We start from the raw sequence: 13,368 nt of genomic DNA on the forward strand, positions 1-13,368 counted from the left end.
TGCTGTAATAACCAATATGTCCTAAAATTTGCACTTAGTGTAAGTTTGTTTGAAAAACAGCTGACAAACATATGGCTTCCTTTGATTGAAGCATGATCAATTTCGGGAAGAAATTTCTCCGGGAAAGTCAAGTAAAATTTGCACCCAAAACATTGAATTTCATTGCGTTCAGGCAAGTATCTTGAAGCATGTTGATTGAAGTCTTGAAGCCACCATGCAGGTGATGTAAAAATCAAGTCGGCCGATGAAAAGTAAATCCAAGAGCTATCCATACAACCGGCAATAGTAGTTACAAGTATAATCTGCTGTGTAGCGACGCAAGATTTGTTGTAACTAACTCACTGCACTTTGGTTCCAGTTTACAAATGCTATAGTAAGTAAAAACTTGAAAGAAATCAACAACTTCCAGTCTAACACGTATGAGGTTTTTTTTAAGCAGAAGCGTTCTGAAAGTGCACAAAATTTAGCAACGCAAATGCATTTTTGATAAGTTGAATATGTTAAAGTACTGTATATTATAAGTAGACAACCAAATGCGGCGAACAAACTGGCATAGTTCTAGCCTCCATCATACAATGTTGAAAGCATATTTGTACGTCCCTTTATAACGATTTTTATTGCTGAGATACATCCACTGTGGTCTTTCACTAAATAATTTCTTAACATTTAAAATAGACCTGCTATGTGCTTTGCTGCATATGGAAGATTTATGATTTATGATTTTTTTTGTTTAAAACATCTTTGGTTAAGTTAAAGAGTATTTACCTTTCCTTAGCCTGCTGTTATTACTTACTATTACTATTTATATTTTCAGTTTTTGCTATTATGCTGGTTGTTACCCTTTGTTCAAATTTTTTTATAATGATACTGCAAGCTTTTTAGTATAGCATGACAGGACATAGACTGATAAACGACGATTTGCAACAAATGAAAACGAGTTAAATTAGCAGCATGATCAACATTGCCTTTTCGTCAATTATTTATATGCGTGTAGAAGAAATTTCAACATTAATACATTATTTTTTGTTTATTCTCCAATGCAACGAATAATTATGCAGCGTATATGAAACCTTTTTTTAATACACATTGTTTGGTTATTCTGTACATGCACATCATCCCGCCGCTTTATTTCAATAACCTTGCGTGCGGTAATACTTAGCACGTGCTATGACGTCGTTGGAATAGTCGTTACCAGTGGTTCCAATGTCTAGTCTTGCCCAGTTTCGAACATCGCCTAGCCCGAAATTGTAGGCAGCCACGCCTCCCTGTAGCTGCCGTGCTCTGGTCCAGCTTGGGAATTTAGCCTGAACCTTTCGGATGTTGCTTATCAGAATTTCTGTGCCATGTCTTATATGTTCTTCTGAATAAGGGCCGCCTTTAAGACGATGATGATGACGCTTGTCAACCTGGTAAAACATTTGGTATTTAAGTTGAAGTATTAAAATGTGGACAGTATTTCTCAGATAAATACAAAACACTTGATTAGCACTTGTAACTAACATGTCAACCATCCCCCATTTTACCTGCATAAGTCCGTAGCCATTCCCGTGATCTCCGAAACCCTTGCTATCAAGCGCTGCTCCCGCTCGACTTTCACGACTAATTATTGCTGTGTATGAATGATCTGTTCATGTTTCTTTATGATAGGCATGATTATGTATAAGTTATTTGGAACGATACCCGCTTTCATTCTTGTACATTTATGTATTTTTTCATTGTTTAAACGATTTTTAAATCAGTCAACTTTACCAGCAATAATAGCTCCATCAAAATTTAAATCGTTTGCTACTTTTGCGATCAGGTTCTTGTACTGTTTCATTCTCATTAAGTCGGTGTTTGCCAGTTTTTCGGAAGCTCTGACACCTTTCATAAAAAAGGGCCAAGCTTAGATAAACATCTCCACAAAAGATTGTAAAGCAATTTCATTACCACTGCTTCTAGCTGCCAAGATTACAAGTTTGCATATTTTTCCTGCTACTTTACCTGCATAATCTAATCGATCTTGCCGAGCAGTTCTTTGTGACGCTCCTGTTGGATTTAAGTTAGCGATGTCGCCAAGAGTGCAGGAGATACACTGCCCTCCGCCTGTAAAGTTAACAATTAGCTCTAAGCTTTAAAAAAAACTACCAAGTGCAAGATGCTTATTACTCATACCTGATGGAGTTGATGATGCAATGCAACATCGCCTGGAGCTGGGTCCACCACAGAGTCCAGAAAGATAGCTTCCAGGACAATGAATGCTATCAAGTTGACATTGTCCTCCTCGGACCGTGCATTGGCTATCACTGGCACCTAACAGCCAATGATTAAATTATGAATACAAGAAGGGCTATAGGAAGACTATAAAATTAGTATGTGCAAAAGTCACGCTAAATTCTTCAGTCCAGGAAACTTCCCGCTCTTACGGCTCGTCACATAACCATGTCTGCTTTTCTAACTTTTAATAACATTCACTCGAACATGTGTAGAATAAAAACAACGTTCTTCATTATCCGTCAATAAAAACACCACTCCTTCCAACACAAACCCAAAACTTAAAATAAAACCAAATTCCCATCACCACGGCGAAGTTTACCGTAATTAATAGCGAGATAAGGAATCGTGGGCAACGTAGCCTGCCTTGGTAAGGAGTTGTATTGGGAAGGGCGTAAAACGTGTAAGGTACGTGTATTTAAAACTTACTAAAATAAAAACAATCAAAAGAAGCACAAGTGGCACAAAATATTCGTACTAAACAATACGAAGTCAGACACCGTGGGTGAAACATTTCTGAATATACATCTAAAACAAATCTGTAGTGATGTAAAACAATAGTGCGTTGTTAAACTACAACACGCCTGCTATTATACAACATACGTGAAACTTTGTGACACAAAATCTATATATAGCCTACTTGATGGAGTTGATGATGCAATGCAACATCGCCTGGAGCTGGGTCCACCACAGAGTCCAGAAAGATAGCTTCCACGACAATGAATGCTATCAAGTTGACATTTACCTCCTCGGACCGTGCATTGGCTATCACTGGCACCTAACAGCCATTGATTAATTTATGAATACGAGAAGGGCTATTGGAAGATCACAAAACCAGCAATTGCAAAATGCTGATATATACTTGAAGGAGTTGACGCTTCAACACAGCATTGCCTCGTAGTAGGTCCGCCACAGAGTCCAGAATGATAGCTCCCACGACAAAAATTGCTGTTATGTTGACATTTTCCTTCTCGATTCGTCCACGGACCATCACTGGCTTTCCACCGGTTTTCGCGAATGACGCCTACAAAGAAATGATTGAATCATAAATACAAGAACTGTTTCAGAGGGGATTTCTTTCTCAAGCAATCCCGAACGTTTTCTGAACAATATCTAAATGTAAGATTATTTAAAGACGCATACGGAACATAATAATACATTAAGTGCAAATGCGCTGTGAATTTTTGTATCCTTACATGGAGTCGAAGCGCATCTGAAGCAGCATCTCCGGTTGGAATCGCCTCTGCACAAGTTTCTTCTCACGCCATTCGTGCAGATGTTATATCTCCAATCCACGCATTTGCCACCGAGCCTTTTGCACGAGGTATCGGTGTTTCCCACAACTATATATACCGAAAAAAGTTTGATTTATTGTTTATTCGAAATCTTAAAAAACAGATTCCCCTTTATTCAACTTAAAACTGCTAAAAACGGATGTTTTTCTATGCATTTCGCCCATTTAATCCGGAAACTCCGCAATCCGATCTGGGCGCAATAATATAGACACGGTTATGTAACTAAACAGAAATAAACACCCGCTAGTCTGGATTATGAAAAGTGTTGCATATTTATACGTCAAGTTTTCATATTTTTTACACTTATATGTTCGTTTTTGGTCCAGCCATTAACCAATTTTACTTCACTTAAAGCCGACTGACTTGGATGCACATAGATTTATAACAGCTATTTTCTGTGTTTCAATGGACAGTATAGTCATATGTAATGCACCCTATATCACTCGTATATTGATTCAATACAGAAAACAAACAAGCAAAAGCATATAATTGTTTTGTTTCGTAAAGCTGATAGTTTCTCTCAGGCGGCAAGTTTATCTATATACATATTCCTTTTCAAGTGTCGATCAAGACAGTCAGTTCTGTTTTATTCAGTTTATCCTATCGCTTTGTAATGAAATGCACTGCAACAATATTTCGGTTAAATCTGGATACTTATTCACATGTAAATCTACATTTTTCGACGAAACAAAATGATCCGACTTAGGAAATCTCATTGTATACGCTCGGAAATAGTTTTGATGGTAAAATTTAGAATTGCCTTTTTAGAGATCGTGGTAATCTGTAATCTATTTTATCCCAATAGCCTACACAAATGTAATTATACGGTATACAATTGTGATCTGAACAAAACTTCTAACGATAAAACTTAACGCGTCAGCCAAGAAGCACAAATTGATTAACATGTTAATACACATTAACATGTTACTCATCTTACCAAATATCGCAGCACAGAAAACCATAACATACACCGGATGAAATTCCATCGTGTTGATTCCACAAGAGACTTCAAACACTCACCTTTACACCTGAAAGCTAAATGCCGTATAGCCTACCTGTCGCTTAGATAACGATAAGCCAGGCATGGTACATGCCTCAGGCAAAAATACAAAAATATTTTTCTTTTTAGGCAGCACTTCCTTAATCGCTAAGGCTTAAATGTTACAGAAATTGAAATGCGTCAGATTTTAGTACTCGGTTGTTATATGCAAAACCGCTTCCTGCAGTCTGCAAAATTGAAGGGCTTAATTTCTGATGGCTTGTGTACATATTATACAGTTGTGGGCAGAATTGCAAAATCGTCATTAGACAGTAGCCAATGCAATCAGTGAAAGTTATTCTTGCTTGAAGCTTGTTGAATAAAATTATTATTTTCGCAAATGACTTGCTCAAATTCTTTATAAAACGTTTCATGCAAAGCATTAATAGCTGCCTGATAACTTCTGTTTGGATTTATTTCGGTTCTTCATGAATAATGTTGTTTATGACGGAAAAAAATGAACTGGCGTTATATATTCTATTAGGTACTTTAGAGATTATACAATTGGCTTGTAAAAATGGTCATTCTAAAGGTTTTGAAAGATATTGCGATTCTCACCTCATGCAACTTTTTTTCGAAAACCTTTCGTTTTTTTTTCACTTTCACTTCACTTCACAAATTGGTTTATCCCCGACATTTATATGTCATAGTGAGGTTGGGCCACCCAGAAGTATCAATACCTCAAGTTCTGCAACAATGTTCTCTGGTTGTAATATGTCATCTACATTCTACAGCGTGGAGAAAATTTCACAAAACGCAAGGTGTATTTTAACAAGTTTCCCTTATATGATGCAGTTTATACGAAGTAACATTATTCAAAGATCTACTCTCGCTGAATTTCCAAGATTTGGAGTTTAAAAATTTGGAGAAATTTGGAGTATAGAAACATTAGGAGCTTCTTAACTTGACTGGTTGCACCCGTTTGTAAAAGGTTGACCTGGACATACAAAGAGAACCACATTGTCTTTGCACTCTAGGTAGGTTTTCACATGGTTTTACATTCTCTCACAACAAAAATCTTATCACCTCTATTGTTTTGAACATGAGGTGTCTGTTAACCTATATAGAGGTCATTTTAATTTTCGTCACACCTGCAGTGATCTAAAACTAAAAATGAATTTCAATTTCAGTCTAATATAGCTGCAAAAATAACAACCTTTCTTGTTCAGTATTATTTTTATGTCATCGAAATGAGATTAGCAACTTGTTGAAAATTAAAAAAAAATAAAATCAAATAAAAAAATTGTTTCCAAAAAACTTCAAAACCTGAAATTTAAAAAAACAAAAAATAAGATAAAACTTGAAACTTTAAAAACTGACGTCCCTGAAGCTATAACTTAATCCAAATTCTTCAAAACAAGTTAACTATAAAGGTTACATTTTTTGTAAGTTAAACTGTTACATGTGAATACTCGTATATAGCCCACGAAACGCTCTATGTTTGTATTTTGGTGGTGGTACTCTATGGTGTTTTTATTAGAAATAAGATTGCAAGTTCAACACTACATTTATAGCCTACTCTTTTGCAATTCTTATTTTTTTTAAACTTTTTGTTTAATCTTAGTACATTAATGTTTTTAAAATTTCGAAAATTCAGGAAAAATTATTTGTTTTCGTTCAAGGTTATTATATTTTGTTTCTGTTGTTGTTGATTTATTCAAACTATAGGAGATTAATTTATTTATTAACTTCGTAAAAAAGTTTGAATTGCGAATAAGTAAAAGGCAACCGGTAACTAACTTTTCGCAGGTCAAGACATATTAATTCTAAAATTGCCTCAAATTTAACCCTTGGCTGTGAGAAGACATTTAAGCAATCTATAAGCTGAACAATAATTGCATTTAGCAAGCTGAAGTTTTAAACGAAACATGACTCATATTGTGTACATTCTTTTACTTACATAAGACCATGAACCTATTTATGTATCTACAACTTAAACATTCTAGACTAAGCGTTGAATTTTCACACTGCAGTTAATGTTTCTCTTGATTATAGTATAGACTATAGATCATCACAATAACAGATACACAAAAATGATGTTATTAAACTGCTCAAGAGGCCCAAGTGATGGCAAAGCTTTAAAAATTTCGGTTTTAAGTAAAGCTGAACAACCTTTCGCATAAAGCGTTACGAAGAACAAAACAGAAATCGTCATCGGCTTTAGGATCCGGAACATTCCTCAGAGTTCCGCAGTTTTGGTTTCCATTCAAATTATCGGGTTGATTTGTAAACCAATGCACGTTTTCAGGAGTAGCCGCTGTCCCATCCACCCACTTCCAAACTCCTTCTTGTTGAGCGTCAGTAAGCCCTATCCAAGGTGATCTGGATGTTCCAGATGGCAATATGGCCTGCAAGAGTGACCTGCGGGTGGAAAGGGTATTGTCTACAATCTACATTATGTTTGTATTCAATTTTACTTCGTGGAAAAGACTAAACGCAAATTCAATTTGCAAACGCGGAAAAGGTACTTTTGTGATCCTTGCAACGTATAACAGCATACGAAATTGGATGCTTGTGTGAATTATTATATACAGATTAGTTATAAATAACTGCAACCCGAATCACACAACAATCAAGCGAACAATGTTTAACGGTCGCAGTTTATTATTTCTAAAAACGTCAACCTGGCAAATGAGCGAAGCAAAAAGCAAAACGAGTTTAAAACTCAACTTTAAACCGTACTTTATCATGAACAATTGTTTCCCATTCTTTTTTATAACAAAGATTACCAAACAATATTTTCCTAGAATTTCATACAATCGAGCATGATTGTATGTGCCAACCAGAGAACCATGTTTACTGAGATAGAGAGAAGAAGCGAAGAGAAGAGAAGAAGAGAAGAGAAGAGTGTTTGAGAGAAAAAAAGCCGGAAAGAAAAAAAAATGATGTAAAATGTTTCTCTCTTACCAGCTAATTTAAAATCTAAATCTAACTTTGGATCTTTTTTTAATATTTTATGTCTGCTGCCCACCGGAAATCACCAGCACGCTTGTAAAGGTTGTTATTTAAAGGTTTGTTAAACTTTGTAGATTTTCAAACACGATTTTAATATGCTGCATAATTAATATGCAATTATAAACATATGTTCTGCAACTTTCCGGTTAGATATATTTGACACAAAATGTTATAAAATAATTATAAGTGAAGCGTCTGTAATTTATATGTAAGTTCTTAAAACAATGAACTTAAGTATAAACATTAAGAGGAAACTTATTAATACGTTCACTGTCCAGTAAGTTCATGTTTTTTGCAAATATAATGAACTTGCAAAATATCTTATTCTGTTCAAACATTGACACCTTAATGTGTTGAACTTAGGCCCTTAAAGCAAAACGCCAATACATGTAAACGTACTGTCGTGTGTTAAGATCTTTCATTCCGTTCACCGCCAAATCACCTCCCATACTTGTGCAGATATCACGACTTGCTTGCCAGTTTTGCTCCGTTGTTGCAAGGAAGTATTGGTAGCCGTTGGTCACCATCATAGGTATCCATTTTAGGTCTGGAATTCAAAAACAGAATGTTTGTTCAAATGTTTTTGATGTAATAGAACAAAGTTATAACTCACAATAGTTAATGAACCGCAAAACAAAAAATGTAAGTATATAGCGAATGTATTATAAATATACGTGTTCTCACCATTCTTTATACTTAAAATGTCAGCCTGTATTTGTTGAATTACCTCTGGACTGGCACCATCAATTCCTGGATTGCCCTGAAAAAGTAAGAATAAGTTAAACGATGATAAACTTTGCTTTTATTGCAACAGCAAAAATTATAAAAAGTTAAACCATTTCTCCTTTGGCTCCCATTTCTCCTTTGTCTCCCATTTCTCCTTTGTCTCCTTTAACTCCGCACTTTCTAAATAAACCGCAGAACTGGCTCTCCACCGCGACGGTCCCCACCAGCATAAGGATGATGACAGACTTCATTTTGCAAATTATAAAATGTTTTCTCAATGCTGCTAAAACACGCAAAAATTGCGTAAATACAACTGTACCGGAATTATCCAAGTGACAAAGATATAGTAATGACAATGTAATGTTTCAGTAATTTCAACATTTTTGAAAAGCGATTTTAAAAGCTATTCTTCCATTAACTTTTCTGACACCGAATTTTCTTTTATATAAAACTTTTCGGTAATACGTAAAAAAAGCGATGGTGTGATTCAGCGCTTCACACTATTTCTAATTAATTAAGTCGACGCCGGAAACATTTTCTCACATCCAGACACGTAGAACGTGCACTGGCAATTAGTACTTAGCCTAGTATTTTGCTCAAGTCGTAGAATCGTTTGTTGGCGAGTATACATCGCAATTACGCGTTTAGAACCCGCGCTGTCCCCGCGAACATTTAGAACATTTATTCCCTGTTGAATTAATTCGACCAAATCGGGTAAATAAAACCCGAAGTTTGTTTTTTTTTTGGCCGAACAGACGTTTTGCTAAATAATAACTGAAATCCTATCCCATTAACGCAAAAAGAACTAACTTTATTTTATGCCATTGCCTGCTGCATATCTCTTATTTAGACAAAATATTGAAACAGCAACAGCATATGAACGTCCATGCTTACAGGCTTGATATTCGAATAACGAAACGCATTTCACAACTATATACTTTATAATTAACGCAAAACAGGCACGCGCGATATTGTATGCCACATCTTAAAACGACAAACAGGAAATCATTTGCGCACAATTACAATGACATCTATCACCGACACCCTGCATCGTGAAGCAGGCGTCTGAAACTATGAATTCGATATTCTATTCAATTTGTATACAATAATATTCCCTTATTATCACAAGTCATACAGCCATTTGGTCAGGTGGTCGGCCGATTCAAACCAGGACGAGCTCTCAGGACAATTCAATCAATGCACTGTGAAACCGAAGATGTTGGTTGGGTCAACCTAGGTTTAGTCTTCCTGGATTGAAATTCACATGGAGCCATTTGACCAGAGTCTATTGTTCAAGCCAAGTTACTTCAATGCCCAAAGTTTTATATCCTAAAGTTTGCTGATGTAACACTGAGAGCTGATCCAAGTAAGTTGCTGATCCATTCATCAAAGCACTTCCAAATTCATCCCCAGTTATCATAACGTTCTTTCAGATAACTGCAATTTCTTAGAAAGGAAGTGATTTCTGTTTTTTTTATAGCACGAATCTTTAAAATCTACATCCGAATTAGGTGAGTCAAATCATGTCAAACAATAAACAATAACAAACAAACAATATTATACGTCGGTGAGGCAAGCCAGGATACAGGAAAATGTGCTTTAAGTCAACTGGAGTCATCACCACACTGGCTTGGGTTCGCAAAATTATATTTTAGGACGTAAAAGACTAAAGACCGTTATAGGCCAAATCTGGTAGCCTAAATATTGGCAAAATTTACCGCTTCGTACACATACACGAGTAGATTCTAAATTTGTTCTTTTCTATATTCTTACACGATATTTGTGTTGACACAAATCAAGAAATAAGTTTTTTTGCGACACATTCCAAGTGTTTATTGTTGCCCTTATAGTTTTTAATTCAGTGATTTTCAACTCTTGAACTTCTTTGAATAAAAATATTGTTCTATGTTTCATGGGAAAGAATTTTTTTTTAAGCATCTGCAATTATTTATCTAGTAACATACAGGTAAGGTATGTGCAATTTACTCAATGTCTGTGTGTATGTCAGTTACTAAGAAACGTGCAAGTGCCATTAATGGAGGCATGTGTGGTAAGTTGCAAAGCTAAAAAAAACGCTCTAAAAGCCGCATTAAAGCATTCATCAATTCTTATACTGAGATTACCGCCGTTTAATTGAAAACATTTGCAGAAAGTAAGATTGCGGAGTTATTCGCTTTAGACATCCAGAAATAGTAGTTTCGCGAGCTGTAGCACAAGTGTTAAAGTGCACCAACCCAACGCACCTCAATCTAGATCAGAACACTATCCCAGATTTTTCGTTTTGCGACTTCTAACATTTTTTAACAACAACAAGCGTGCACGTGGCTGGATAAGTTGTGGTAGAAATGTCAGGTCGCTTTACTTTCTGCGGGGTAACGTTTCAACCATACGCGTCACAAATTTCTTTTAGTTGTTCATTTTTCTGAGATCTTCAAAAAACTCACAGAGCTTGACGTTTTAGCGTAAATAAAACAGATCATTGTCACGGAACAAGTAAATGGAATTAAACTTTTAATAAGCGGTGCTCTATAACGCTGTGAAGAAACAATAAAATTATTTTTAAAGAAGCATAAAATAAACAAGATTTAAAATAAAAAAGTGAAACGATGTATGCACGCAAACATTGTGATAAACTATTATAATAACACCATTTTAGAAATCGACATTGAGAGCATTTGGCCGTATATAGGGTTTGAGATAAAGCGCATTCCCTTAAATAGGCTTGTTAAAACGGGCGAAATAATTAAGTTTTACAAAAACCATTTATTCAATAATGCTTACGTATAAAACAAGTTCGAATAATTTTTTCGTTGAAAACAACCATTGCTGACAAAATAAGCAAATTATTACTTGAATAATTGCTTATAATATAAGAAGATTATTCAAAATTAAACATTGGATTTGTAAGAAAATGAGTAGAAGTATTTTTCGGAGGGAGTAGAAATTGGTTAATTTGGCGTAGAAGTTGGTTTAATTGATGCATGATCATACTTTTTGCATTAAAAAAATATCGTACAACAAACTTGCCATCTCGGGTTAAATACAGCATTATGAAGGCAACGTATGAAATCTGCTCGCTTTCGACATCTCGTGGCTGTTGTACATAACCTCACGATTAACTTCATATGTCGTCATCATACATAATACTCCTTGTCTTTGTCTTGTTTGGAAATGTTCACTTTGTCGCCGACACTTGAACCGTTTTTATTCAAAACAACCTGCTTGCCCTTGGTAGGTACCACGCCATAATCATGTTCCTGCTGGTTGACGTGATACACCTCGTCTCTGTTTTTGTAGCGATACATCGCGAACAACAGGAGCAGAATGAATAAGGCTGCCGCTGCTGCGATCCCTATTATCATGGTCGTGGAGGCTTCTTTTTGGGCTAGAATCGCAACTGAGCCAGACGTGGTGTTCTTTTCTGCAAATACAAAGGCGTCATCAAATGATGTTGCATCCTTATCCATCGGAAATCCCGGATACGCGGTGGATGAAGAAGACGTAGCTTCGGTCGGCTCGTTTTTTTGATCGTTTTTCGGCATCACCATTGATCCACTGTCGTCTGTAACGGTGATTGTGTTTGCAGGATGAGTGAAAGCGTGAGCACGTGCACGGGCCGTGTGCGATGAGGATGCAAATGTAGAAGATGAGGAAGTGGAAGTTAAAAGAGCAATAGAAGAAGAAGGCGTAATTGGAGGAGGAACAGGAACTTTCCTTCCACTTTTAACCAGTTTTCTTTTAACTGATGAGGAGTAGATTGGTTCTGAAGTCTTTAACTCTTGAGTAAAGCTTTCAGAACCGACCATATCTGGATCATTCCGGTTAGAAGTGGATGGAAAAACATCGATAAAGCCTGTATTCTGCTCATCGATGTTATCTCTTTCCAAAGTAGGAGTAGAAGAAAAGTCTAGCGGTGCAGTGGTGTGAATCAAAATATTTAATTTACTCTCATGCATTTTAGTATTTTCTAGCGTGCTACTCATGCGGTGTGATTGGTCTAAATTGGAAGCGTTAGGCACAGGGGTAGTAGGGTAAGCATTCCGGTGTAGGGTAGGGTTAGGTGAACTTTTTTTAGTTACAATAATACTTGGTTTGGTATAGCTGGGTACGTTACTGCGAGGTGTATCTGAGGAGATAACAGGTTTGGTTGCGATTTTGGGTGGAAAGTCCAAAAAACCAGTTTCTCTAAGATATTGTTGCAAGCTATCAACAGTAGCATCTTTATCAGAGGAAGAGCTAGATGTCGTATATAAAGTGTCCGGAGTATGTGGTTTAGTTTTTTTCTGGTTGCCGAAAACCGATGGAAAACTTGTGGGTTGTACCCGTAAAATACTCGCATTGGTAGGACTTTCGTTATGGACGGTATCTGCCATCGTTGTTGTCTGGATACTGTGGTCGATTTTTTCAGATCGATTATTTCCCTTGAAGATCCGTTCCGCTATATCTTGAAATTCGGAATTGGTACGGTTGTCAGCTTTTTTCGTTGTAATGTGAGATGATGTGGTTTCTTTAGTGGCAGAATCAGAATGTGATTGTTCGTTTTCTTCGGTTGGAATAATTGCAGTTGAAGTTTGGACGATGTTCGGCTGTACAATATGTGATGTGTCGATGGGTTGATTTTCGTTTACGACGGTTGTGCGAGCGGTACTGGACTCATCGTCTGGCTTTGAAGCTATTTGGGGTTCGGTTATTTCGGCTTCGTTGTCACCAGACCAATCTCCGGAACCTATTATTAAAAAGTTATGTCTCTAAGTTAATTTCTTGGCATCTTAAATAGGTTATAAGCTAAAGTTATATTTAGCCAATGCGATAGTAAGTAGGCTACATCAGAATATAACAGTAGGCTAAGCATGATTAGCATGTAATTATACATAATACTTAATTCACCATTCGCTAACTGTTAGAATTCAATTGTAGGCTTATATTTACAGATTATTAACAAAATTGTAATCAGAAACAACACTTACTTTATATTCCAGCGCATATAGCTCTCCCATAATTATAGCAGCATGCATAGAAATTAATGCAACAGTGTTAATAGCATTGACTTGCATAAAATTGTTCGATACTAAACCAATTGCAAGCTAGAACAGGAAATAA

The 13,368-nt window shown here is 36.2% G+C and overlaps 3 protein-coding genes across 11 annotated transcripts in view; all 3 read right to left on the reverse strand.

Moving 5' to 3' along the window:
* Nucleotides 1–1,063: 1,063 nt before the first annotated feature.
* Nucleotides 1,064–4,789, reverse strand: LOC143463347 (uncharacterized). Its single transcript, XM_076961814.1, has 9 exons — nucleotides 4,486–4,789; nucleotides 3,450–3,596; nucleotides 3,116–3,277; nucleotides 2,894–3,031; nucleotides 2,155–2,292; nucleotides 1,984–2,085; nucleotides 1,750–1,863; nucleotides 1,524–1,609; nucleotides 1,064–1,406 (listed from the first exon to the last, which is right to left on the reverse strand). Exons 1-9 carry the CDS (start codon nucleotides 4,532–4,534, stop codon nucleotides 1,131–1,133), a joined length of 1,212 nt encoding a protein of 403 aa, XP_076817929.1. The 5' UTR covers nucleotides 4,535–4,789; the 3' UTR covers nucleotides 1,064–1,130.
* Nucleotides 4,790–6,412: 1,623 nt separating this feature from the next.
* On the reverse strand, nucleotides 6,413–8,569 carry LOC143462428 (C-type lectin domain family 4 member E-like). The gene is made up of 4 exons (XM_076960596.1): nucleotides 8,379–8,569; nucleotides 8,227–8,302; nucleotides 7,942–8,089; nucleotides 6,413–6,948 (listed from the first exon to the last, which is right to left on the reverse strand). Exons 1-4 carry the CDS (start codon nucleotides 8,517–8,519, stop codon nucleotides 6,681–6,683), a joined length of 633 nt encoding a protein of 210 aa, XP_076816711.1. The 5' UTR covers nucleotides 8,520–8,569; the 3' UTR covers nucleotides 6,413–6,680.
* A 2,199-nt stretch (nucleotides 8,570–10,768) lies between these two features.
* The window catches only part of LOC143461652 (neurexin-1-like), a 34,379-nt gene continuing 31,779 nt past the window's right edge, over nucleotides 10,769–13,368 (reverse strand). For 8 of the 9 annotated variants that reach the window (XM_076959458.1, XM_076959455.1, XM_076959453.1 and 5 more), the window contains one exon: nucleotides 10,769–12,994. In XM_076959458.1, coding sequence (XP_076815573.1) covers nucleotides 11,403–12,994 — 1,592 coding nt within the window. In that variant the 3' untranslated portion in view covers nucleotides 10,769–11,402. The remainder of the gene's footprint in view (nucleotides 12,995–13,368) is intronic. The other variant, XM_076959460.1, reaches the window with a different exon arrangement.

This window comes from Clavelina lepadiformis, chromosome 6 (genome assembly GCF_947623445.1).
Source record: "Clavelina lepadiformis chromosome 6, kaClaLepa1.1, whole genome shotgun sequence".
NCBI lineage: Eukaryota > Metazoa > Chordata > Ascidiacea > Aplousobranchia > Clavelinidae > Clavelina > Clavelina lepadiformis.